Below are 24,704 nucleotides of genomic sequence, written 5' to 3' on the forward strand. Positions count from 1 at the left end.
GGGGCCCAGGAGACACACGTTGGGAACCGAGGCTCTCAGTCTTGGCTCCGTGTTAGAATCACTTGGGGCATCATTTTATATTTTATATGCCTTATTTTTGAAAAAATTTTCAGCTTTGCCAAGAGAAAATCGACCCATAACATTGTGTAAGTTTAAGGTATAAAATGTCTTGATTGGATACATCTGTATATTGCAAATTGATGACCCATAGTATTAGCCACACCCCCATCCTGCCCCGTAATTACCATTTCTTTTCCATGGTGAGAACCTTTAGGATCTGCTTTCTTAGCAACGTTCATCACACAGTGCTGTAAGCTATAAGCACAGTGCTATGACATTAGCCACCCAAACTTCTACCTTGCGGCTGGAAGCGTGTACACTTTCACCAACCTCTCCCCACCCCCCACCCCCCAGCTCCTGGTAGCCACCACTCTGCTCTGCTTCTCTGAGTTTGTCATTTTTAGATTCCTCCAGTAAGTGAGCTCATACAAGCTTTGTCTCTTTCCGGCCGACTTAGTTCACTGAAGCACAAGGCCCTCGACGTCCATGCTCGGGAGCCTTCTAAACACACCCGTGTTCGGGCTTCACTCCCTAGAGGCTCTAATGGAGTTGCTCTGAGGTCTGTTAGGGCCTCAGTGTTGTTCAAGACCTCTCTAGGTCACTCGGGTGTTTGCCCAGTCTTGAGAAATACTGCTCTCAACTGTGCCGTCAAGTTAATGAGTAGATTTTAGGTCCGTTTTATTACCTTTCTGTACAAAAAGCGGAAAATTGATGGAACGGGGTGGAAAGTCAGGTCAGCACTCAAGGTCCACCCGTGTATCACCTGGAGGCATGCGCCCAGGCTGGAATAAGGCACGAGTTCTCTGTGATGCTGGCTTTGGAAAACCAGGTGTTCACGGAGGCTTGTTTCCTGACCGACCGGCAAGCATCCTCCTACCTGCAGGAGCGTTCTTTTCACTGCCTTCCCGAAATGCTAGGCTAACCTCAAACCCCATGCCTCTTCCCAAGGCATTTTCTTAGTGTAAATCACAGTGATTCCCAAAGTGTAAGAAATCCCAGGGTACTTCCAGAGATGATTTGGGGAGGGAGGAGGGCTGGGGCTCCTGGCTTAGATATTTGTGGAAACCCCAAAAAGCACGGGCACACCATTCTCTCTTCAGTTCTCCTGCAGCCTTCTTGGCAGGGAGCAAACCCCAGTGAAGGATTTAACTGGTGCAGTTAAGCACTAGTCTTCCACAGGAGTGACCTTTGGCAGGAGAAGCAGGTAAGCCTGTGGCAAATGTGGCTCGACTTATATATATCTAGAAATTATTAGCATTGCTTTGTTTTCATTGTGTTTACCTTTTTTTAAATCACCTCCTCTTTATGGCAAGAGATAATGGCTGTTCACCTAAGACCGTAATATGTTGTCTTTTTTAATTGAGTAAAAGAAAAGTTTCAGTTTCCAAGACGTGGAAACAACCTAAATGCCCATCAACAGATGACTGGATAAAGAAGTTGTGGTATTTTTATACAATGGAATACTACTCGGCCATAAAAAAGAATAAAATAATGCCATTTGCAGAGACATGGACTGACCTGGAGATTGTCATTCTAAGTGAAGTAAGCCAGAAAGAGAAAGAAAAATACCATAAGATATCGCTTATATTTGGAATCTTAAAAAAGACACAAATGAACTTATTTACAAAACAGAAACAGACTCACAGACACAAAAATTTATGGTTACCAGGGGGTGAAAGGGGGTGGGAAGAGATAAATTGGGAGTTTGAGATTTGCAGGTACTCATTACTGTATATAAATTAGATAAACAAGTTTCTACTATACAGCACAGAGAACTATATTCAATATCTTATAGTAACCTACAATGAAAAAGAATGTGAAAAGGAATATATGTATGTTCACGTATGACTGAAACATGATGCTGCAACCAGAAACTGACACAACATTGTAAACTGACTGTACTTCAATAAAAAAAGAATGCAAACAAAAGTTTCAGTTATTCAAAACGAATTGTCCTGGAAACCTGCTGTCCACAGTAGTGCCTGCAGTTAACAATACCACATTGAATACTTAAAAATTTGCCAAGAAGGTGGATCTTATGCGAAATTTTCTTATCACAAAAAAAGAATAAACACAAATGGAGGGAGGGAATTTTTGGAGGTGATGCACGTGTTTGCAGCACTGATGGCGGCGTTGGTTTCATGGGTGTATGCTTACCACCAAGCCCACCAGGTGGCCTACATTAAACATGTACGCTTTGTGTAAGCCAGCCATACCTCACTAAAGTGGTTTATTGAAAAAAAGAAGTCAGAACTCTTGGGTTTGAGCCTTAATTATCAACTTAGTGTTGGCCACTTTAAAATTCAGACCAGAGGTGTACAAAATTGAAACAAATTTCTATCAAAAACTGAAAAAAAATAAATAAGTAAAATAAAAGAGTGAATCAAATGTTCACAGCAGTCAATGATGATCAGTAACTGTGCAGATGGTGTGCTATGTCAGAAGAAAACGGAAGATGGTTTGCTATGGGCTTAAGACACAGACACGCCCTCTTGTCCAAACCCTTTTCCACTCTGTCCCAAAGATAAGGAACTCCAGATGACCCACAAGAGAAGACTCTGCAAACGTGAGAAGGAAATGCTGCCATCACCCAAATCACCCAGCCAACAACGCTCTGCTAAATGACACCTGTCATAGGACACGTGACCACACGCGGCGGCTCCCTCGCGCTCCCCATCCCCTGCCCTCACCCCGGCCAGAACCCCGGGCACTGAGAGCTGTCACACACGGTGGTGACGGTGACGGTGTTCTTGGAATCCCGCGTTTACTCCTCCGGGGGGCGGGGGCCTCTCACCGATCCTGCAGCCTTCAGCATCTCTCACAAAGCTCTGCCCCAAATATTTGCAGATTACATGGATGTTTGACTGAACCTCTTAAAACTTGAAAGATCCACGTGTCTTCAGAAGACCTTTCTGTGTGTGTGCGTGCATGTGATTAATTATTGAATAAAGTATCACTTCCTTGTCCATCGCAACTGGTAATAAAACACAGAAGTACCCACGAGTTGGTAAAATATATTTTATTTGTCCATACAAAGAAATAGTATGAATTACCAGAATTTCATTTTCCTAGAAACATCTTTCTCTGTGTAAAATTAATTTGTGTTATACATAGGACAAAATACTTGATTTAATTTTTTTGTACATATTGGCTATTCTAACATCCAGGTTATAGAAGACACGGCTAGACTTTGCACAGTATTTCAGATTATTGGGCTGAATGAAACTCAGTCATAAATTAATGTTACAAAAGTGAAAAAAAAAATCTAACCACACCTTGAAGTTTTATTGACCATCCTTCTTGATAAACTGAAAAGAAAAAGGATACTGACTTCTGTGTTGCATTTCAGATCCTAAGTGTTTCTAGTTTACTGGAACCTTCCACTTTCCTTTCTTATGAGAATATCCTGGCAGGATCTGAACCCGTGTTTCTCCGAAGGTCTGCAATGTACCTGTCACTCAAAATGACTTCCTAGAACAATCCTACAAACAAGACAATTTCTCCCCCCTCCTCTCTCAATTAAGTGTTGACTACGCAGTCACTGCCCCTAAATGCCTTTCCAGGTACCACCAACCAAGTTAAGACTCCTGTACAAACCCCTCAAAGACAGTGTGGGCTAGATAGGAACCACAAAAACCTCCATTTTTTTTTTTTTTTTTTTTTTTTTTTGCTAACCTTTTGGTTTTTAATGAGAGAAATAAAACTGAGACTTATAAAGTACTCCCAAGAACATCAGAGCTTTTCCGGTAAACTGGAAGAAACCCAAAACATGTGTTGGGACAAACGGCCAAAACATGAAATGGTGTTTGTCGTCCAGCAGCTAAAAAGTTAAGTTGGTGGCCTTGCAGATGGCTAGAACAGGAAGAAACTCAGGGCCTAATCTGAGGTGTTGCCTAACTTCTGCAGGAGGAAGGCGTGCGGTGCAGGCTCTGCAGCAGGGGTCACGGGACGTGATGTGACCCTGGGGCAGGGGCTCCATCGGGATCGGTCGGGAACTGTAAGCGGTCAGGCCTTCTGAAGGCCAGCACGGGAAGCCCGGCTTCTTCGCCTTCCCCAGAAATACTTGCTCTAGCTCTTCAGTGCGAATCATCCACATCTGTTTGGATTCAAGGATTGGACCCAGAATAGAATCTTGCCCCACTTCAGTGTTCATGACTAAATGACCCTCCTATCTGAAAACGCCCCGTTTCAGTTGTAAGGCAGGGAATAAACAACTTAATCAAAAACTCTCCGGCTTGGAAAGACGGCAGGGGCCCGTGGGGGAAGGAAGAGTGCGTGCGTGTTTCTCCACCGCTTCATGGCAAACGCTTCTCTGAACTTTTCTGCAATGTTATGTGATGCACCAGGTCAGAGCAACGGTGGCCAGAAAGCGGACACGGCAGGACCAGGAGGAAGACATGGACTGACTTTTACTTTAAGCAGTGTTACGCTAGAACGGCAAAGAGGTGTTCTCAGCTTTATTTCTAATGAACCTTCTGATTGGAGAAATGCAGGACCAGTTAGCACCCTTAGGAAGACGTCTTTGACAGCCAGGCAGCAAGAGGGGAGACCCATGCTCCGATTACGGTGTTCTCCTCAGTGCGGGCAGAGGCGGTAACAAAGCTGTGAAATGACTGGCACCTCAGCTCCCTGTGCCCTTCCTCCCATACAGAGCCCCGGGGGGGGGGGTTCTGCCGCGGAGCCTGAGCTAGCCACATCTGGGCCAGGACAGACCAGATTACCCCCCCGACACCACTTAAAGGCCAGTGTTCTGTGACTCCATGGAGCAAGTAATCCCATAGGACATACAAAAGCGTCCTTTGTAAGTATCATAACCCCACCACTGGGACAGTATCTTCCCACCTATTCCTTCGTGAAAAGTATAACACACATGACAGTTCTGACGGCAGAAGCGTTCTGGTTCAGACAACTGAGGAGAAAGTGAAGATGTCATTACGTGAAGTTGCTTTTCGGTGACCCACCTGCCTGTAGCTGTCAACTGAAATGGTCCCCCAGAGAGGTGTGGGAGGGCATCCCGCACCTTGCGTGAGCAGCAACAGTGCCAGCGCCCCTGCTGCCGGGGGCCTGGCTAAACCAAGGGACAGCAGAGAGTGTCAGGTTCCAGTGCTTACAGGAAACGTGGGGCCGGGGTTCCCAGGCTCTTTACAGAGCCATCCTGGATCTTACAGTTTGTCTGTTGGCTACAGACACCATTGTCCGTCTGAGATGAGCTAGGAACTCCAAGAAGAGGAGTTCCAGACACCAGACTGGGGCTGGCTCTGCACCTACTGGCCCCTGTGCAGACTCGGATGGCCTGGGATGCACCTGACCCCTTCAGGTCTCGACCTCGGGCAGCCTTGGCTTGTGCCGGTGGTTCCGCTAGCCTAGGGGATTCTTTGGTGTGTCAAAGCAGAACTGTCTGTCGGGAGAACAGAGCTCGGTGCGCCCGCATGCAGATTAGAAGCACACGTCTTTATTTCTAAAGCAGCATCCCAGCATCTCACACACGTGACCTGGGAAAGAGGGGGCTCATATTTGCATACACTTTAAGCGGGTAAATGGACCAGGGACCAGGGCAGAAGAGGACGCAGGGCCATCCTTCTAACTCGAAAGTGGAAGTAAACAGACCTGACACGCAGGCTCTGAAAGGATGTGGTCTTCCCTGCAAAGGCAGTGATTTCCCCACGCACCCAGCAGACCTGGGGGAAAACCTGTGGTTTGGGGTCTACGCCCTTGGACGTGGCACCACGTGGGCGAGGCAGCTGCTACAGGCGCCCGGGCCTCGGAGGCCGCACCGCTGAGACCGCCTGGAGCTCCCACGGGGCGCATGGGCCGCAGGGAGGTGGGGGCCGAGCGCGGACCCAGGACACGGGGGTTGGCGAGTGAGTTCAGACAGCGATCGAAGGCTGCGTACCCGTAACAACGAAAATCTCAAGTTGTGCTTTTCTTCTTTTTTAAATACGAGTAGAAAGGGAAAGAAAATGGAAGCACCATCATTAGTGAGGAAAAGAAGAAAATCTTAGTTAAACCCTTTGGAATGTTAACAGGTTATGAAGCTAACTCTCTAAAGAGTGTGGCTAGGCAGCTGAGTGAATTAATTGCTTATGAATTAAAAATAAATTATTATAAAATAGATTTCTGTACATTTTACATACATATAAGCGCTCTCGATACAGAAGCCGCGGGGCGGGCCGCACGCCAGGGCCGCTCAGTCCCAGCCGAAGTCCTGGCCGGTCATCTGGTAGAACTTGCGGTTGAAGGGCCGGTAGAAGTCCCGCAGCCGCTGCAGCACCTCGCGGTCGATGTCGGGGTGGATGCGGCCCTTGGTCTTGCCCAGGCAGTGCGGCCGGCCGCTGCCCTCGGCCTTCTTGAGGCAGGGGAAGCCCTTGGTCTTGTTGAAGTAGAAGTGCTTGTCGGTGATGATGCGCTTGAGGCCCAGGAAGTCCTGCACGCGGCCCAGCTCGCCGGCCGGGTCGCGGATGAGCCGCTCGCCGCTGACGAAGAGCAGCTGGCGCAGCGGGAAGTGGCGCAGCCAGTGCTCCAGGTGCTTGGCGTAGATGCCGATCTGGATGGCGCTCCACGACGTGTCGATGAGGCCGGCGCTCCTGTTCCGGAACGTCAGGCTCTCGAAGGTGGGGATGTCGGGCCGCTTGGACAGCGTCTGCGTGTAGTCCGAGACGGCCCTGGTCACCGGGTCGCGCACCACCACGATGAGCTTGGTGTCCCTGGACATGGCCGCGATGCGCGCGGGCGCCTCGCGCGTGACGAAGTAACTGGGCGTCTTCTCCATGGTGATCTGGCCGTCCAGGGTTCTGGGCATCAGGTCCCTGCGCGGAGCAAACAGACCAGACTCGGGTCAGAAGGTGACACGACACCCCTTTGGCCGCGGGTCTCAATGCCAACGCTTCTAATCCTGGTGGCTCCCTCTAATTACAGTCAGAGAAACACGGGAGAAATGCAAGCAGAATTTCAGAGCTGAGAGGTGCGCTAACGCCCCACCTGAAGCCCGGAGGCCAGCTGCTGTCTCCCTACGACGTGAAGGCACCTTTGTTCAAGGTAGAAAGAGTAAGATTCGAGTTTCTCTGAGATCCTCTCCTGGGTGTCACCTCTCCCTTGTTTTTCAGGGCATCCAGCTGTTAGACTGCCCCAAAGACCTGACTTCAGAACACAAAGCCCTCTGGCCCCTGAGAGGAGACTTTCCTCCGTAAAATCAGCCAGGGTTCCTGGAGATTCCGCTGTCCCCACAGCCTCACTAGGCTGCCTTCCTCGCTCACCAAGTCGGGCAAACGTACAGTGGACACTGGAAGGAAAACGTCCCCTGACCTGGCCAGGCTGTGCCGGCGTCATCACGGTGACCACAGACCTTCACTGTGAACGGCACACCTGAAGGCCACAAGGCACGTAGCAGCCAAAAAATCGGTGAAATCAGATAAAGTATAAACCGATGCAAACTTGCCAAGAGGAAATTCCCAGGACGCAAGTCTAGAAGCCTCTAAAAATACTTCAGATTCCATTAAAAAAAAAAAAAAAGACTTGTACGATACCTAACACAGCATTAATTTAAACGAAACTATGTGGGCAAAGTGGCCACAACCTACAGGAGACACAGGCCACGGTATCTGGACCATCAAGCATCTTGTGGTGGCGACTGGCACTAAAAATCCCACAAATCGGTGATATAAGATCGTGCCTTATACTTCAGTTAAGAAAGGAAGGGAGGAAGGGAGGAAGGGAGGAAGGGAGGGAGGAAGGGAGGAAGGGAGGGAGGAAGGGAGGAAGGGAGGGAGGAAGGAAGGGAGGAAGGGAGGAAGGGAGGGAGGGAGGGAGAAAGGAAGGGAGGGAGGAAGAAAGGAAAGGGACAAAAGAGAAAAACCCACTACACCTTATTTGATCCACGAGCCTCCGCAGCCTCAACCTGCTGCATTCAGCTGTCGGCGGGTTTGCAGAACTGAAGCATTCAGCTTAACAGTTCAGGCCCGTGGGCTTGGATGTCAGACCGCCTGGGTTCAAATCCCAGCCCTGCCACTCACAAGCCGCGTCACCTCAAACAACTTACTTCCTGGGCTTCCCTGCTCAGCTGTAAAAATGAAGACGAGTGCTGGCCTCCCGGGAGCTCAAGGAGGGTTTAGACAATTACTGACGGAGAGAAGCTCTGACCACGCCTGACACACGCCGCACACTCCGCATACACAGGCTGCTGTGACGACTCGCGCTCTTGCTGTCGTTATGGCGCTCAGTACACGGTTTACAGCACACAGGAGGACCGCACTGAGCAGGCGGGTGCACACGCTGGTGTGCAGACTTCAAAAAGGAGACGTTACCTAACTGGACACTAAGCAGTGGTCACAGATGTACCGTCTTCCATTAGCTATGGGATAGAGATTTCCGATTGATTCCTACCTGGGCCCAGGAATTTGAAAACAATTTCCACATTATTTTTTGACCAAATATTTACCTCTCAGTGGGACAGCTAAACTTCCAGCTTCAAGCCACTCCTGATCTACTGAGACCAAAGCCCCTGTATGGAGACATTTATAGAAATGACGATGTGAACTCTATCGCACGAGCCAGAAAGCGCAGTGGGCTCCTCCTTCACAGCGGGGTGGGGAAGCAGGCCTCTCCCGGCAGCGGAGGACCTCCTGGCAGCGAGGCGGCCGTCCCGGCTTAAGCCAAAGCTGGATTGACCCACTTTACCCATTAACCACTTAGATGAATGTAGCCGTGTCATCAGGCTAATGTGACGGAGGATTAAAGAGAGCACTGGCTCTCAACTTATTTTGCATTTTACTCAAAAAGCAGGTCGAAGCTGATCAAGTCCAACTTTTTTCCCTCTGTTCAGCCACCTGCATCTGGACCGAGTCTATAAGAAAGGGTTTAATATTCAGAATCAAAGTGCTACCATGGTGGAAAGAGAGCAGCCAGCTCTCAGGGTTCTCCGGGGCCGTGGCAGACGGGTGGGTTTGGGGGTCTGTCTTCAGGGGTCCGTCTGACCTAGCATGGGCTCTAAGGCCCCGCCACCGGTCTGAGTCTCAGCACTCCCCTGACTGAGGAGTGTGACCCCCGCCCGCGCGCCGCCTAGGGTTTCCGAGAGGGCCGTGACGCTCTCCCTGGTGCGGAGCCTGGGCGCTGGCTGGCACCAAGGAAATGCTGTCGGTCCCCTTCTGTTGCCAGCGTTGGGGGAGGGTGTGAGGAAGCAAGGTCTGCGCCTGGAGACCAGTCACTGCCTCATCCTTCCCCCGAGAGGGGCGATGCGGGGCTCAACCCCCGGGGGAGGCAAAGCTGCAGGGACAGTGGGGTCCAAAGCCGTCTCGGAACCTTTGCTGCCCATCCCTCCAGAAGGGCCCGGCGGTAACAACAAAACAGCCAAGTAAGAAGCGCATTCTGAGACCCACAGAACAGGAAAGGGAGGGCCTCCCTGTCCTCCAGCCCAAAGGCGCAGCCTCCTCGGCCGTGAACAGGGAATCCCTGAGCCACGGGCAGATTCCAGGGCTTGACTGCCTGCCGCTCACCCTCGCCATTCTGGGGGCCCAGCTCCAGGGGCCCGGTCTCCCCAGGACCATCTGGAGGTTGCACACGTATGTCAGAAAGCATGAAGGGGGCCTGGAGACTTTGACTATCAGAGTCGCGGCCGGGGACCGCTGACATCGAACCCCAGCCCTCGTCCACGGCAGCCCTGCGGCCGTGCTGCCCTGGGCGTGCTGGCGCGGACACCGAGAGGCTGCCCGGGGATCGCGCGGCCGGGCCCCCCATCACATCAGCAAACGTCTGCGGAGCCCTCTCCCTGGCTTCCAGGCGCACCTCCATGGCGGGGGAAGGGGAGCAGAACACGCCCACAGAAGATGTCTCTTTGGCATAAGGATGATTTGCAGGAAACAGTATGTCGGGAAAGCTCCGAAAACCAGAAGTCCCCCTTTTGTCAGAGACACTTACATTTATACAGCAAATGAAAGAACAGCTTCCTCTCTGTACCAGGAAGAGAAGGATGGCTAAGTCTCTAGAAACTCGTGTCAGAGAAGAAGCCACCACAGAGTCTGCTGAATGGCCCAACTCTTCTCCACTGTGCTTTCCCAGGCCACCTCCCAGAGCTGGCACCCCCGCCCACACCTTCTTCCGTCTTGGGCCGGAGATGACATGTGAGATGGTGGCTTGGGCCATTTCCAAGAGTTACTTTGTTTTCCTGGGTGCTTCCCTGTACACAGGAGCACACATTATTAAACGTGTTTGTTTTTCTCCTGTTAACTGTCTTTTATTACAGGGAGCAGGGTGTGGGGGGAGAGGGGTCTCAGCCAGGAACCTGGAAGGGTAGAGGGAAAATTCCTTTTCCTCCCCTACATGAGCCCTGCGCTCAGACAGGGCCTCTCCCCAGCACAGCCCCGGGGGTCCACCCAGGGGGACACAGCGCAGCCTGATAAGTGTGCACGGAGATCCTGGTAGAACCTTCCAGCCGGTTACGGCCCCTTTCTCGCCTCCAGCTGCTCTTCTCCCGTCTCCCCCCACCCCGACCACCACCACCTGATCCTGGAGCAAAGCCTTTTCCATCCACTTCCTGGGCCAATTGCCCCCTCCCCTCCCTCCACTGGTCAGGCTCTCCTGTCCCGACACTCAGGACCTCTCTGAGCACAGCAGTGGCTCAGAGAAGAAAGGACAGGGATGTGGCCAAGGGTGACACCATCCTGTGGGCCCTGCACACCCATCCCAGGGCCTCCAGAGGTGGATCCAGCTGGGAGGCTGTAGCTTAATTGAGCAGCTCATTAGGAAAACCAGTTTCTCAAACTGATAGTCACAGCTAATAATTACCTGGTGCGCTGGAGCGCCCAGAGAAACGTCCTCACACGCTATCTGATCTGATCCAGCGCAATCCCCAATTTACCGAGGAAGGCGCTGGGGCCAACGGGGCCGGTCACTAGCTTGCTGGCTGAGCTGAGACCCAGCATTGGCCCCTCTGACTCCCCATCACAACCGCACCCCCCACCCCCGGCCTCCTTTGTTTTCCTTACTAGGGTGAAAGTCACAGAGAGCCACACACCTGTTCGCTCTTTAAAGACACACCTGTCTTTGTTCCTCTCACCCAGAGATTAGCATCTTAATAATAGGTATTCCAGGGCTAGAATCAGATGACTGCGATCATAATTGTTTAAAGATGAGTCAGATTTCAAAACAATAGATTGCTTAGGTTCACACACACCCACTGTTAACTGCATCTTTCGTGCCTGGACCATCAGCGTCAGTGGCTCCTCCCGCTGGCGTCCCCAGCCCAAACTTCCTCCCCTTTTCCCAGCTGGGCAGGAAGGGACACCTCCTCCACACCTGGCACGGTCCCCAAGGGGTGCTTGTGAAGCCAGAGAGGCCATCGGTCTCTCAGGTGCCAGTCTGAGGAAGACACACACTCACACCCCGCCACCGAAGTGTCCCTTAGGACAAGCCAATGAGATGCTAAGCAGAGCTGCGAGTGATGCCTGCGGCAAACAGCAGAAAAACCGCACTCCTCCAGGGGTGAGGGAGGCTTGTCACTCCCTTCACGCCTGGGGATGACCAGCCCGGTGACCTTGCGGGAGCACCAGGGCCCTCAGAGAGCTGGGCCACAGAGCAGGTGCCTGGGAACCCGGCGGGGGGGGGGGGGGGTTCAGGCTTTCTTTCTGTCTGAGGAAATTCACTAGAAAGTGATGTGCCCCTCGGGTGGCAGGACGCACCCTGGATGCCTGGGGTGCTGGCCGCCTGTGCCGGGCCCCAAACCAACCTAATCAGGCCAGTGGGTAAGGCCCCAGCACAGCCGGATTGGAAATCGTTATCCTGGGGCATCTGTGGGCCTGGTATCCGCTGGGCATTTCAGCCACTTATTCTGCTGAGGCCTTGCGCACCCACGTGGAGGCGCTGGGTGGAGACAGAGGCCATCTCAGTGGGAAAAAATCGGCCAGACAACACTGACCAGAACAAAAGTTGCCCAGCGAATCCAAGGCGTATTGAGTCAAAGGCCTCGAGTGAAGTTTAGAGAACTCAGGTCATACCCTCCCCAGAGGGAGAGTGGGTGATGCCTCTTGGTCTACACACTGCAGAGGAGGAACGCAGCAAACAGAGCCGCAATGCACAGCCAGGCTCATGCAGATAAAGGACGTGTTGTCCCTAGATACACGTGTGTGCGTGCACACTGTGAGAGACACACACACAGAGACACACAGGGACACACAGACACACACACACAGACACACACAGATACACACAGAGACACACACACAGACACAGACACACACACACAGACACACACGCAGAGACACACAGGGACACAGACACACACACACAGACACACAGAGACACACACATAGACACACAGACACACACACAGACACACACACACAGAGACACACACACAGTTAATTACTGAACACAAGTCAAGCCACCAGTAAAACAAAACAAGGCAAACCCAAGGAACGTAAGAAGCATGAGGACTTCTCCCCTCGTGTGATAACGAGAGACTAAAAGGTGCATCTAATTCCTTCATTGTTGAAAGTTAGACAGTATCAACATAAACAGAAGAAAGAGAAAACACAGGTGAAGCAAACACAAGGCCCAGATTATCTGATTTACATTTTACCAAATTGATGGCTTAAAATAAAACTAAGTTCTCTTTATTAAAAATCCCATGAAACAAAGAGGACTTAACGGCACAGTGACCCCCAGCCGTCTTCCTCTCCCCCAGTCTCAGGGCAGGCGGACAGGGAGGCGTCCACAGTCAGGTGTGCGGATTTAGAGTCCCCGCCGCAGGTCTCAGCGCTCACCTCCACCTGCACCTTCGACAGACTCAGAAGTCAGGCGAGAGGTGAGCCGCCGCCCCGGGGGGACAGGCTGGCACCGCCTCTGGAGAAGCCCAGCGTTTACAGCTGAACGTCCCAAGTCTCAATGGGGCGCTTACGTGTCACGGCTGGAAGCAGACTATTAAAAACAAACCTTCCGGTTTCAATGCGTAGGAAACCCTAATGAGCCAGAGACATTCTCGAAGCCCTGTAATTCTTACGCTCTCCAATAACAAATGTTGCCCTGAGATTCTTTTCCTGCTTCGTTTTTTTCTTTGGATGGCACGCCTGCTCCGGGGTCCAGCGAGAAAACATATTGTTTGAAGTGGCAAATTACACAACAATAAAGGGGAAGGTTATTGACGTGGGTGTAACCTAACTCGCTTCAGCCAAACAGATGCCGAGAGAGTTACACAAACCAGATGATGGAAGTTAGGGAGCTCAAACTTCAGCCAGGGGACAAAGCTGCCAGCCACACTGGGCTGGGGCAGGACCACATCCTGCCTAGACTGAGGAAAACTGGGAAGACCCAGGGGAACATCTGCCCCCAGCCCCATAACCCTCTCCCAGTGGGAGAATGACCTCCCTGCTTGGCTACAGAAACACCCCACGTTTCCTGACTTCCAACTACAATCTTTGTTCTTCTTCTTCTTTTTTTTTTTTTTTTGAAGTATAGTCAGTTTACAATGTGGTGTTAATTTCTGGTGTATGGCATGGTGATTTCATTTTATGTATGTATGTGTGTGTGTGTATATATATATATATATTTTCTTTTTTCTTCTTTAAAATCTACTTTTTAGCCTACCTATAGTAAATAATCATTCTTGGCATACAGGTCTATGAATTCTGACAAATGCATAGCATTGTTTAACAAGCAAGCACCACAGTCAAGATACAGAACAGTTCTCACTCCAAAATCTTTCCCTTCGGCTACACTTTCCAACAAAGATCTTAAAGCAGACTCTTCACAGGGAAAATCCCCTTACAAATGGCCAGAGGCTGCCCAAATCCTCATTTTGATGGTGTTTGGAAGAAAATATTGACCGAAACTAGAAGATGGTCAGTAGGGACTTTGACATCTCGACATCACATTTATATTTACGTTCCTTAAAAAAAAAAAAGAAAAAAGCGACAAGTTGGTTTCCTAAAGGTCGCTGTCAGTCCCACTTCCGGTGGCCGGTCCGCCTGGCCGAATTCCTGCCTTCCCAGGGCTCGGCTTCCTGGGCTGTGCATTAGCAGCTCAGAGGGGTCGCGTTCTGATAAACTGCTCGGAGGGCCGTCCCCTGGGGCACTGGACCAGGAAACTGAAATGCTGCCTCATCTTTAGCTTTTTCCCAAAGCCCGAGTCCAGCTTCAGAGAATTCAAAACAAAGAAACAAAAAGCCAAAAAGCAAAAGTGTAACGAGGAGCAGTCTTCACAAAAAGAAGCATCAGGGTTTCTAGGAAGTCCACGCCCTCCTCCTCACCCTGCAAACACACACGCGCACGCGCACACACGCACACATGCACGCGCGTGTGCACACGCAGAGCTCTCTCCACAGCCCCAGATCTGTGTGGGGAATAAGGAGACCCCTCAAAAGGTTAACACCAAAAAAGTGCCACTTTTTGAGCAGCCGATGAACCCGCAAGGAGCAGCAGCAAAACTCAAACCCCAAGGCCCCCAGGGATGGCGCAGAGAATTGTCAGGCAGGGAAACTACTCTGAATGACACCGTCAGGAGGGAAGCACGTCACCCTGTGCTCGCAGAGCCCGCAGAATGCGCACCGCCGAGACTGAGGGCCTGCTGTAAACCCTGGACGCGGGGTGAGGAGGATGCGTGAGCACAGGCCCATGAGGACCAGTGGACCACTCGGATGGGGGAGGCTGTGCTTGTCGGGGCGGTGGGGGGTGGGCAGGGGGCACAGGGGAATTCTCTGTACTTTCTGCTCAATTTCGCTGTGACCCTCAAACTGCTCTAAAAAATAAACTCTGCTAAAGAAAAAATGAAAAACAAAAAAACCCCTGAGATCCCACTCCTCCTTGGTTTCCTGGCTATGAAGTAGGGTTTCCTCCCTGGGGAAGACGGTCCCGCACGTACACACCTCAGCCGCGGCACCAGCGCATCAGGGGCCTTTCTAACTCCCAGCCTCCCTGGGATGCTGCGGTCACAGTGCCTTTGCCTCTGCGACACTGGCTCCTTCACCCCCGAGCACCCAGGGGAAAAGGAAACCCTCTCCTGCCAGGAAGTGAGTGTGCTCAAACATAGCACATCCTGGTAACCCTAGAGCAGGCAAGACAAGGGGCTACCTATCAAACTTTCTGCAAATTCAAATATATGGAAAATGGATGCCCCAAAACCTCAAAAAACATAAAGCAGTCTTCTTTTATGAAAGGATGCCCTTGGGCTACCAGCATCTGAAGGCCTGGCATCCTCATCTTGCAGCACTGGGGCTGCCCGAGCCAAGCCCCTACTCAGCCTCTCCTCCTTGGCTCAGAGGCCCGGTCCCCAGGGAAGGGAGTTTGGCTGAGGTCAGCTGATTGCCTCAGTCTCCCCAACACGCTCATCACACACCACATCACCGGGGAAGCACGCCGTTGGCCGGCTTAAAAAGGGCAGAAAGAGCAGCTGGGGGTGCGGAGGGGAGGGGACACTTCCAAGAAGCAAACTACGAAGGTGACAGGCTGGCGGGTCGGAGGAAGGGGGTGCGTCCCCAGGCTTCAGTGAGCACTGGGGGCTCTGGACCAAGGAGTGAAAGCACTTTCAAAAGGAAAACCAGGGGAAGAGGAAGAGTAGGCCGGGGTCATTCCAACCCTAATCAGAGGCATCTCCATAGTAACAAGCGTGGGGGGAGCTAGTCTATCTTTTCTGAAGGCCCCACCGACCAGCCCTGAACACCCACCCAGCGGGCACCCCAAGTTCTCCCTGGTGCCCTTCTCCCGTGGACCTCGGGGCTGAAAAGACAAAGCTAGAGCCTAGTGTCTCTCCTCCCCCACAGAAAGAAGCCACACCGGGGGATGGGAAAGGACCTCTTCCTGGAAACTTGCCTGGGGACACCAGTGGCTCCCGACTAGTAACTCGAACCCTAAGCTGAAACTCTGGGAAGTTTCTTCTTTAAAGCAGCTTTCTTCCCAGGGGAGGAGGCCGGAGGGGTGGGACGAAGAGGTGGGTCAGCTCAGCACCTTCTTATCTGGAACCTTCTCCCTTTGCAGGAAGTCTAGGAGCCCACAAGACCTGAGCTCCCCTCCGAGGGCCACATCTCCGTAAGCAATTATCTCCATTTGGGGGAGATGTTTGCATATCAAAGGGCTCCTTTGGGAGGGTTTCAAATAGTGTAAAATGAAATTGTAAATAGTCTGTTGTTCGCAGTGTCTGTCGCTGGGGCCCTCAGGCTACCGGAAGTGATGTCACTATTCACGATGAAGTTTACCGGGTCTTTTTACTTTCCTTTTTTTTTAAGGTAATGGGTAGGAAAGAAGAAAAATAACAAAGGATGGACTCCCCCGGCCCCCTCCTCTTCCAACCCTCTCCCCTTTCTCCACTCCCAGCCCCCAACCCCCACCGCAAGGATTTGGCCTCCATTGTGCTAGAATTTCAATACTGCTCAGAAAATGAAAAGCCTTTGAATGCCGTAAGGGGGTGGGGCTCAAAAGAGCATCTCGCTCCTCTGGGTCAACTGGAGATTCCTTTCATTTGGGCAGAATCCTCACTTCACAAAGGCCTGAGTTCCTGTTCCTGGAAGGGGCTGGGGCTGGGGGTGGGGGTGGGGGTGGAGGGAGGGTTTCAATGAAAGGCTAATAGCCTTTTGTGTAGGAGCTCTCTGGGGCATTGCTCCTGCTTACTGGACCTCACTGTGAGCCGGGAGGAATCACGTGAAATCAGGGCAATCTGTGTCCCGTTTCCTGAAAAAAGGAAAAAAAATTTTTTTGATCATTGGAAAGAAAGAAAAAAAGTTTTCTGGGAAGCACACTGTTTAGAAAGTAAAATCAGCCCTGCCATTGGGCAGTGGGTGGGAGGCAGAGCAGAGGGCCCAGCGAGAGGACAGGACAGCACCGGAACCCGGGAGCGGTGCTGCTCTTTCCGGCCCCAGCAGACTCTTCTCTGTGTAGACCTGCCCCCGTTGCGTCTCCAGTCAGTGCGGGCTTCCCCACCTGGAACAGGCTCCTTTCCCTGGGGCGGTGCGAGCCCCAGCTCTGCGTGGGTGCCACCCTGAGGGTGGCAACAAAGGGCCAGCCCTCAGGCGGTGACACTGGCTGGTGTGTTTCACGTGCTCCTGGAAATCCTCTCCCAGCTACTGGCTTCATCTCGAGAAGGGCTGCCTCCTGCCTGCCCTGGCAACAAGGTGCAAATGTTTGTAAACAGGCCCTCATCCAAGAGCTTCTGAACCACTCAGCCCAGCCAGTCAACACCCAGTCAACACCGAGTGGATGAAAATCCCTGCCTCCCAGCCCACCCTGCCTAGGGAAGCCAGAGAGAACCGGCAGGGCGAGGGGAGGGGGGTTCCTGGCACGGCGAAAACCCAGGGGGCACCGGGCACGGGAAGGTTCCTGCCTTGTCACTGACAAACGCCTGAGGCCTGGGCTGAGGCACTAAAAGCTTTGGGCTCAGTTTCCCTGTGTATAAAAATGAATGAAATCCACAAAAAATAATGAAATGATGCCATTTGCAGCAACATGGATGGACCTAGAGATGGGCTTATTAAGTGAAGTCAGACAGAGACAAACATATAATATCCTTATGTGTGGAATCTAAAAAAGAAAGATACAAATGAGCTTCTTATTTACGAACCAGAAAGACTCACAGACATAGAAAACAAACTATGGTTACCAAAGGGGAAAAAGGGAGGGATAAATTAGGAGTTTTGAGATTTGCAGACACACATTACTATATATATATAAATAGTAGATAAACAAGGCTCTACTGGACAGCACAGGGAACTATGTTCAATATCCGTAATAACCTATAGTGGAAAAGAATCAGAAAAAGAATATATATATATATATATATATATATATATATATATATATATATATATATATATATATATATATAAAAATAAATATAAATAACTGACTCACCTTGCTGTACACTTGAAACTAACACAACATTGTCAATCAACTATACTTCAATAAAAACAAATTTTCAAAAATTAATAGATTGGCTTAAAAGGATGTTCTTGGGCTCTGGAATTCTGTAAGACAGCCCTTACAACCCCAGTCTCCCCTGTGTCCCCTCCCCCACCAGCAGTCAGTTGGTCAAGCTGGTCAAGTAGAGCCTACGTAAATATTTGATGATTGACTCTGAACCAGGTGCACCTCGGGCACCATACAGATCAACCCCAAGAGTGCGATTCGGATGGAGGTTGATGCCGAGGGTACCCTAACAGCGGGCACCCGGTGCCTAGTGGAGTAGAAAGAAAAGTGGGGTCCAGGTCAAGCTACATGTCTTCAGCCAAGTCGCCTAACATTTCTGAGCTGCCTCTCTCTTCTCGTCTGTAAAATGGGAGATTTGTCCTCCCTATTTTACCAAAAAAAAAAAAGAAAAGTGAGACTCAAATATAGTTCATATCTGAACAGCTCTTAAAGCAGCAAAACCCTACCCAAGGGCGAGGTGACATGAACCCCCCTCACGTCCCCTCTTGCTTCTCCCTTTTGACTTGTGGCTCTGCATACTAGGGATCCTTCCAGGGAAAACACCGTTAAGGGAAAAAAAAATACCACACTGGTTCTTAAATCCAAAGGCTCGTGGTAAATAAAGATTTGAAAGAGTCTCCATTTCCTGAAGTTATTCACTTGTGCCATGAAGGGGCCCACGTGCGGACCTTCCTTCTTAGTCCCCTGGGAGGACCTTAGGACAAAGAAAAACCAAACTCGTCTCCTTTTCCTTTTATTTAAATTGAAGTATAGTTGATTGACAATGCTGTGTTAGTTTCAGGTGTACAGCAAAGTGATTCCGTTATACATATGCATATACATATACATATATATATATTGTTTTTCAGATTCTTCTCCATTATAGGTAATTACAAGATATCGAATACAGTTCCCTGTGCTGGACAGTAGGTCCTTGTTGTTCTTGTGTTGACATCACTGAACATGATGATCCAAGCCAAAGAGGAGTGGGAAATTTCTTTCTTCCTTCTTCCTTCCTTCCTTCCTTCCTTCCTTCCTCCCTCCTTTCCTTCTCTCTCTCTCTTCTTTCCTTTTCAAAAAAAATTTTTAATTCAAGTACAGTCAGTTACAATGTGTCAGTTTCTGGTGTACAGCACAATGTCCCAGTCATGCACATATACATATATTCATTTTCATATTCTTTTTCATTAAAGGTTATTACAAGATATTGAATATGGTTCCCTGTGCTGTACAGTAATTTTTATCTATTTTTATATATAATCGTTAATATTTGCAAATTTCAATCTTCCTTCCTTCCTTCCTTCCTTCCTTCCTTCCTTCCTTTCTATCTCACTCACATGAGAGAGAATGAGGTTTGTTTATATGGAGTAAAACAGCCAGTTTAGGGGCAGGGGCCATCTGAAGCTGCTGAAAAGAAACCATTCAACTGGCTGAAACCAAAGTCATGGAGTGAAGACTTGATATCGTCCTTGACCTTCCGGCCTCCTGACTGGGGCCAGGAGGAGCCTGGGATGAGAGAAACCCCACTCAGCTCTTGACTTCAGTCCAAGACAATGGCCCCGTCCTGCTCCCCCGCCCACTTCCCTTCCGACAAACAGAACCCCATTTTACGGTTATCAACTGAAAACAGTATAAAGTCAATTAGGTCAATAAAAACCCCAGGACAGAAGTTTGAGTTCAGCTAAACTGAAGGGAAATGAGAGCAAATAAACTTCCCTTATCACAGGCTTTAAATAGCTGGAGAACATTTTAGAGGAGGAACGAGGTACTTTCTACCCAGAAGGGACGTCCACGGGGGTGCAGAAAACGGAGAAACGGCCGACAAAGGAAAGCCTCCCGTTCCTTGTCTTGTACTGGTAACACCAGCGGCACTCACTTCTTCCCAGTCGGTCTGACCTGCGTGCAGCTAATCAGGAGGGGCGTCGGGGACGTGAGGGACACGGCCAGGCGGATGGAAACTCTGAGGACACCCACCAAAGTGCCCCCCACCGCTTTCTGGAACTCTCAGCTTGGGAGGTATGGAAGCTTCCCAGAGCCAGCTTTCAGGAGGAGAAAGGTCAGTACCAACTTTCCAAAGTCTCCTCCATTCACTGTCATGGTCAACTGTTTCTATGAAAACTCAAGGAACCCGTAACAGATCACTACACAGAGTCAACTCGGCTGTGTGACTCGTGCCGAAGGATGGGAGAGATGGACGGTCTTGGAGGCGGAAGTTCTGCTCAACTTCTCTGAATTATTTGAGCACGTCTCATCATAATTTTTTCATATTCTGTGAGAACTTTTGGGCAGATGATGCTGCCTGCCTTGTGAGTCTGAAAATTTCCAGCAATTCTTCCGTGCCTGAGACAAAGCCTTCCCTCCCCGCCTCCTCCCCGCCCAACTCCTGCAAGGGAACAAAACTGTATGCACCAGGGAGATCAAATAACCAAATGGTCAGTGAGAGAGCTGCTTAGAATTGCAGGCGAGATTAGCCTTTTCCCCGCGTCAGCCCGAGTGCGTAACTAACCCTACGACTGTTTTGAAGCCTGAGAGCTGCATCTAAGGACACAACATTTGGTGGAATCTGACGGCCCACCGTGCTTTGTTTTGTATTGGTTTGGACTGTGAATTGTAAAGATTTTATCTTCAAAAGAAATACAAGGAGAACAGCCAAACACTCAGCAGAGGAAGCCCATGAAAATAATACGCTGAATGAACACACACATGAATGAACGAGAGGAAATGAACTGGCAATGCTTAAAGCGAATGACTGGAGGTCACAGTGCAAATATGGAAAGAGAATTGGGGGCAGGCCAGCGTCATAAATTACCATTTGGGCCCAGGCTCGGAAGTGGGGATGGTCTGACGGTCTCAGTATCCTGACACCCAAAGTCGTTAATTCCAGAGCAACGTTCACGTACCATCATACCCATTACGTTAAGTTACACAATTACATTAAGAGGCCGTACACATAAAGAAGGCCTTGACCTTGAGTGCTCAGCGACAGCCAGGAACAAGCTCCTTATTTCATCTGGGGGACAGAAGCGAGCTGAGGGGGCCTGTCACTAGTGAACTCTGCCTCCGGTGGCTGGTAATAGACCACCTTCTCTATGCAAACCAAGAAGTGGTTGCAGGTAACAACAGTGAGAGAAATGACTCTAAGGAGCTCATGTATCTTCACGGTTATCGTATTTATTCTTTTGCTTTACTTATTAAAATTCATTTGCATTCCTCAAGTGATGGTAGGCTGAGGTACCCCCAGATGTCTGTCTCCGGGGCAGCAAGAAGAAAGCAGACACGGAGGATTCAGGAATGAGTGATTCGGCAGGTAGGTCTCATTTATGGGGATGATTCCTGGCCTCCAGGGGCTTCCTGTGCATTCGGAGAGAAATTCCACACGCAGGAAGTTTACCAGTAGATATTGCATTGAAATGTGGAAAAGAAGCACCCAGAAGCTGTGTCCTTTGGGGCATCTGGAACTCCCTTGGGCTGGCCCCCCAGGCAGGTGCAAGTGAAGCCATTGGGAATAAAAGATACCCACGTGTAGGAATGTAAGACAGTGGCTGAACCCGTGAGCCTGGCCTGAAGTTTGGGGGTTTTGAGGAATGGTGAGAAACAAGGCTGGAAAGATTGGAAAACAGGCTGGAGTGGCCCCCTTTCCACTCTGCCCTCCACCCATGACTCGCCCTGACATTCTTTCCAAAAGCCAAGCCTAGAAGCCCTCCCAGCATCTCACCACGTTAAACATGATGTCCAAGCTCCCCGGCCGGGTGTCTCCCTGCCTGTCCCCAGGGACGCCCTGTGGCGCCCGCTCACCCCAGCCAGGGCAAACAGAGCCCTCCTCCGTCTAATGCACTCATGTGCCATCACTCCTTCCCTAGCTGGGTGAGCGATACTCACTCCCTTCTCAGGACCGCTGTCCTCACATCATCTTCCCTGCAGGTACACACGTGCACGCGTACACACACGTGCTCACACACACGTGAGCTCTCACACACATGCACTCACACAAGTCCGCATACCCTTTCTCCATCTGCTATTACAGACCTCAAGGACGTTGAGGACTAGATGGTACCTTATTTGGGTGGTGGCCAAAATAAACGGTTGTTAGGTGAATGAAGGGTAAATGAAACCATGAACAAACGCTAGACAGAATTTGGATTTGATCTCAGAGGCAGCGAGAAGCCACATCCAACGTTGGAGGTGCATGGGTGGAAGACTGATACAGGAAGATATAAAAACATTTGGAACAAGCCAAACAGATCACTGGTGTCTCCAGCAGAAACCTGCGCGGTGTGCAATCTGGCAGGAGCCTTTTTACTGCCCGTGAGGTATTCTGCAACTCTGTAGGTTACAGACAGCAACGCGGCGGTGCCATGCGGTGCTTGGCCCCGAGCATGCAAATGAGCGCTTTCTGGTGGCGGTTCCACGGGTCTCCCTCTCGGCCTCCCGCTACACAGAAACGTCAGTTTCCCGCTTCTCGGTAAATTCATCTCGACGTTCCTTTATTCCAAGGCGACTTATATTCTTTTGATTTCTCCTTTGTACCAACAGTGATATCTGTCTGGTTCTCTCATTAAGAATAAGTACAATATAATCCTTAACGTGATCATTAAGGAAATCTACTCCTTAGCATTGTAACTGGATGAGGGTCATGATTTTTACTTTTTGCTTTTAGAAACTTAATTTCTAAAATAATTTTTAGAAATTTACCGAAAAGGCTGGATTAACCACGTGCTTTCTGTAAGAGGGCTCCCCACACCAGAGGCGGGTACCCGGTGGCACCCTCTTTATGCACCAGCCTCCTCCCCCACCCGCCCCGTCTTAGTACCAAGGACAGTCATGCTTCTCTCGCGCAGCTTGCTGCAGCGCTGTGCGTCTCGGAGGCTTGTCTATCTGTGAAGGCCGCCAGAAGCTGAGGGTCCATCCACTGCCACTTGAGACGCATTTCTGAGGTGGGTTCCCGGCCCCGTTTTAGGGCCCCACTACTGATTCTCCTCTCTCACTCCCTCACTGTATGTGTTTGTGGCCCTCGTGGGATCATTCGAGAACCACATTAGGCGTGTGTTCAAGAAGGTAGATAGGAAAGAAATGCAGTTCTGTGGCTCTGAACGGGAGTGGGGAGGGAGGGGGCAATGACAGGGCAGCTCATTCAAACACACGTTGAAGGAAGGGAAAAAGAAACACTGAACACAGGTTGGAGATGAGACGAGAAAGGGTGCTGACACCTTTGCGGTGGACTGAGGGCGCAGCACTGACGCGCTCTTAGCTCCCGCATGTAAACTCAGGGTGGGAGTCAGAGCAGAATGCAGGTGCTCATCCCAGGAATGGTATATACACATGAGGACTTAGGTTTGAGTGTCCATATGTAAAGAACAGAAACTGGGAGAAGGTGAGTATCACCCCAGATTCTAAGCTAGAAAAGGCTTCCTGGGTGCAGAAAGGCCAATTCTGGGCAGACAGGCCAGGCCAGGGTGGGGTGGAACCTCCCTGGGAGGCCAGCCCGAGGCAGGGGGCTGTGAACAATGGCTCTCTCTCTGAGATGCTCAGCGGTGTTCTCCGTTCACCAACCAAACCAAATAAAGACTTTTAAGCTGCTACTTTCCCAAATGAATCCGCTTCCAAATCCGGGGCTGGGAACACACAGCTCTAAGCCTGTGAGCAAACAGCCCCTAAAGGAGAGAACAAGAGATGCTCTCTCTGCCGCCCCATTAGCACGTTTGGGAAATTAATCTGGCCCCAACCCTCCAAGGACACTGTATCCCTGGGCTGGCTAAATGCACATAGATTAACTTGTCACTTGCAGGCAAGCAGGACTACCAGGTAACAGAATGAAGCTCAGCTGGCTGCATAAAGATGCCTAAAGCTGGTGCCCCAACCATCTTCTTTCTTTTTCTTTTTCTTTTCTTTTTTCAACTGAAGCATTGTTGATTTACAATATTATATTAGCTTCAGGTGTACAGCATAGTGATTCAATACTTTTATAGATTATACTCCATTGAAAGTTATTATAAAATGTTGGCTGTGTTCCCTGTGCTGTACAATAAATGCTTGTGGCTTATTTATTTTACGCATTGGAGTTTGTGCCCCTTAACCCCAACCCCTCTGTTGCCCCTCCCACATCCCTCTCCCCACTGGTAGCCACTAGTTCGATCTCTGTTATCTGTGAGTCTGCTTTTTTGTTTTATTCACTAGTTTGTTGTACTTTTTAAATTCCACATATAAGTGATAACATACAGTACTTGTCTTTCTCAGTCTGACTTACTGCTTTCCACATAATACCCTCCAGGTCCATCCACGTTGTTGCAAATGGCAGAATTTCGTCCTTCCTTATGGCTGAGTAATATTCCATTATGCATATATATACCACATCTTCGTAAGCTGTCTCCACGAATCTGGAATTCCAACATTTCTTTAAGATACAAATACACTGTTTGTCCAAGAAAGGACCCCCTTTCCTGGGCCCCTTCTTCCTCTGAAGAGAGACAGCCCTCCTCTGACTCAGAACAGAAATGGGGCTTGTTAAGCATCGCATCAGGCTGTTACCCTCACTGACCACAAAACGGGCCCACCGACCCCAGACCTGCGCCCTCCGGGCAGGGCTCTTACACCTTTAGGGCTGCAGAGAATTTGAGAAAAGGGCGGGACACCCTTTGTGGCGAGTGCATGTGTGTGACCTGCACACGGGCCTTGGGATCCGGCTCCAGGGGGTTCACAGACACCCGAGGGCCATCCCCAGCCCAGGGGGCAAGCCCCAAGACAGCCCTGCAGTGATGCGCCAGCCAGCAG

The 24,704-nt window shown here is 50.3% G+C and overlaps 1 protein-coding gene across 1 annotated transcript in view; it reads right to left on the bottom strand.

The window, feature by feature from the left end:
• Nucleotides 1–3,064: 3,064 nt before the first annotated feature.
• The window catches only part of HS3ST3B1 (heparan sulfate-glucosamine 3-sulfotransferase 3B1), a 41,482-nt gene continuing 19,842 nt past the window's right edge, over nt 3,065–24,704 (bottom strand). The window contains exon 2 of the mRNA XM_074342132.1: nt 3,065–6,866. Within this exon, the coding sequence (XP_074198233.1) occupies nt 6,248–6,866 (619 nt within the window). The 3' untranslated portion in view covers nt 3,065–6,247. The remainder of the gene's footprint in view (nt 6,867–24,704) is intronic.

Source organism: Camelus bactrianus, chromosome 16 (genome assembly GCF_048773025.1).
Source record: "Camelus bactrianus isolate YW-2024 breed Bactrian camel chromosome 16, ASM4877302v1, whole genome shotgun sequence".
Classification (NCBI taxonomy): Eukaryota; Metazoa; Chordata; class Mammalia; order Artiodactyla; family Camelidae; genus Camelus; species Camelus bactrianus.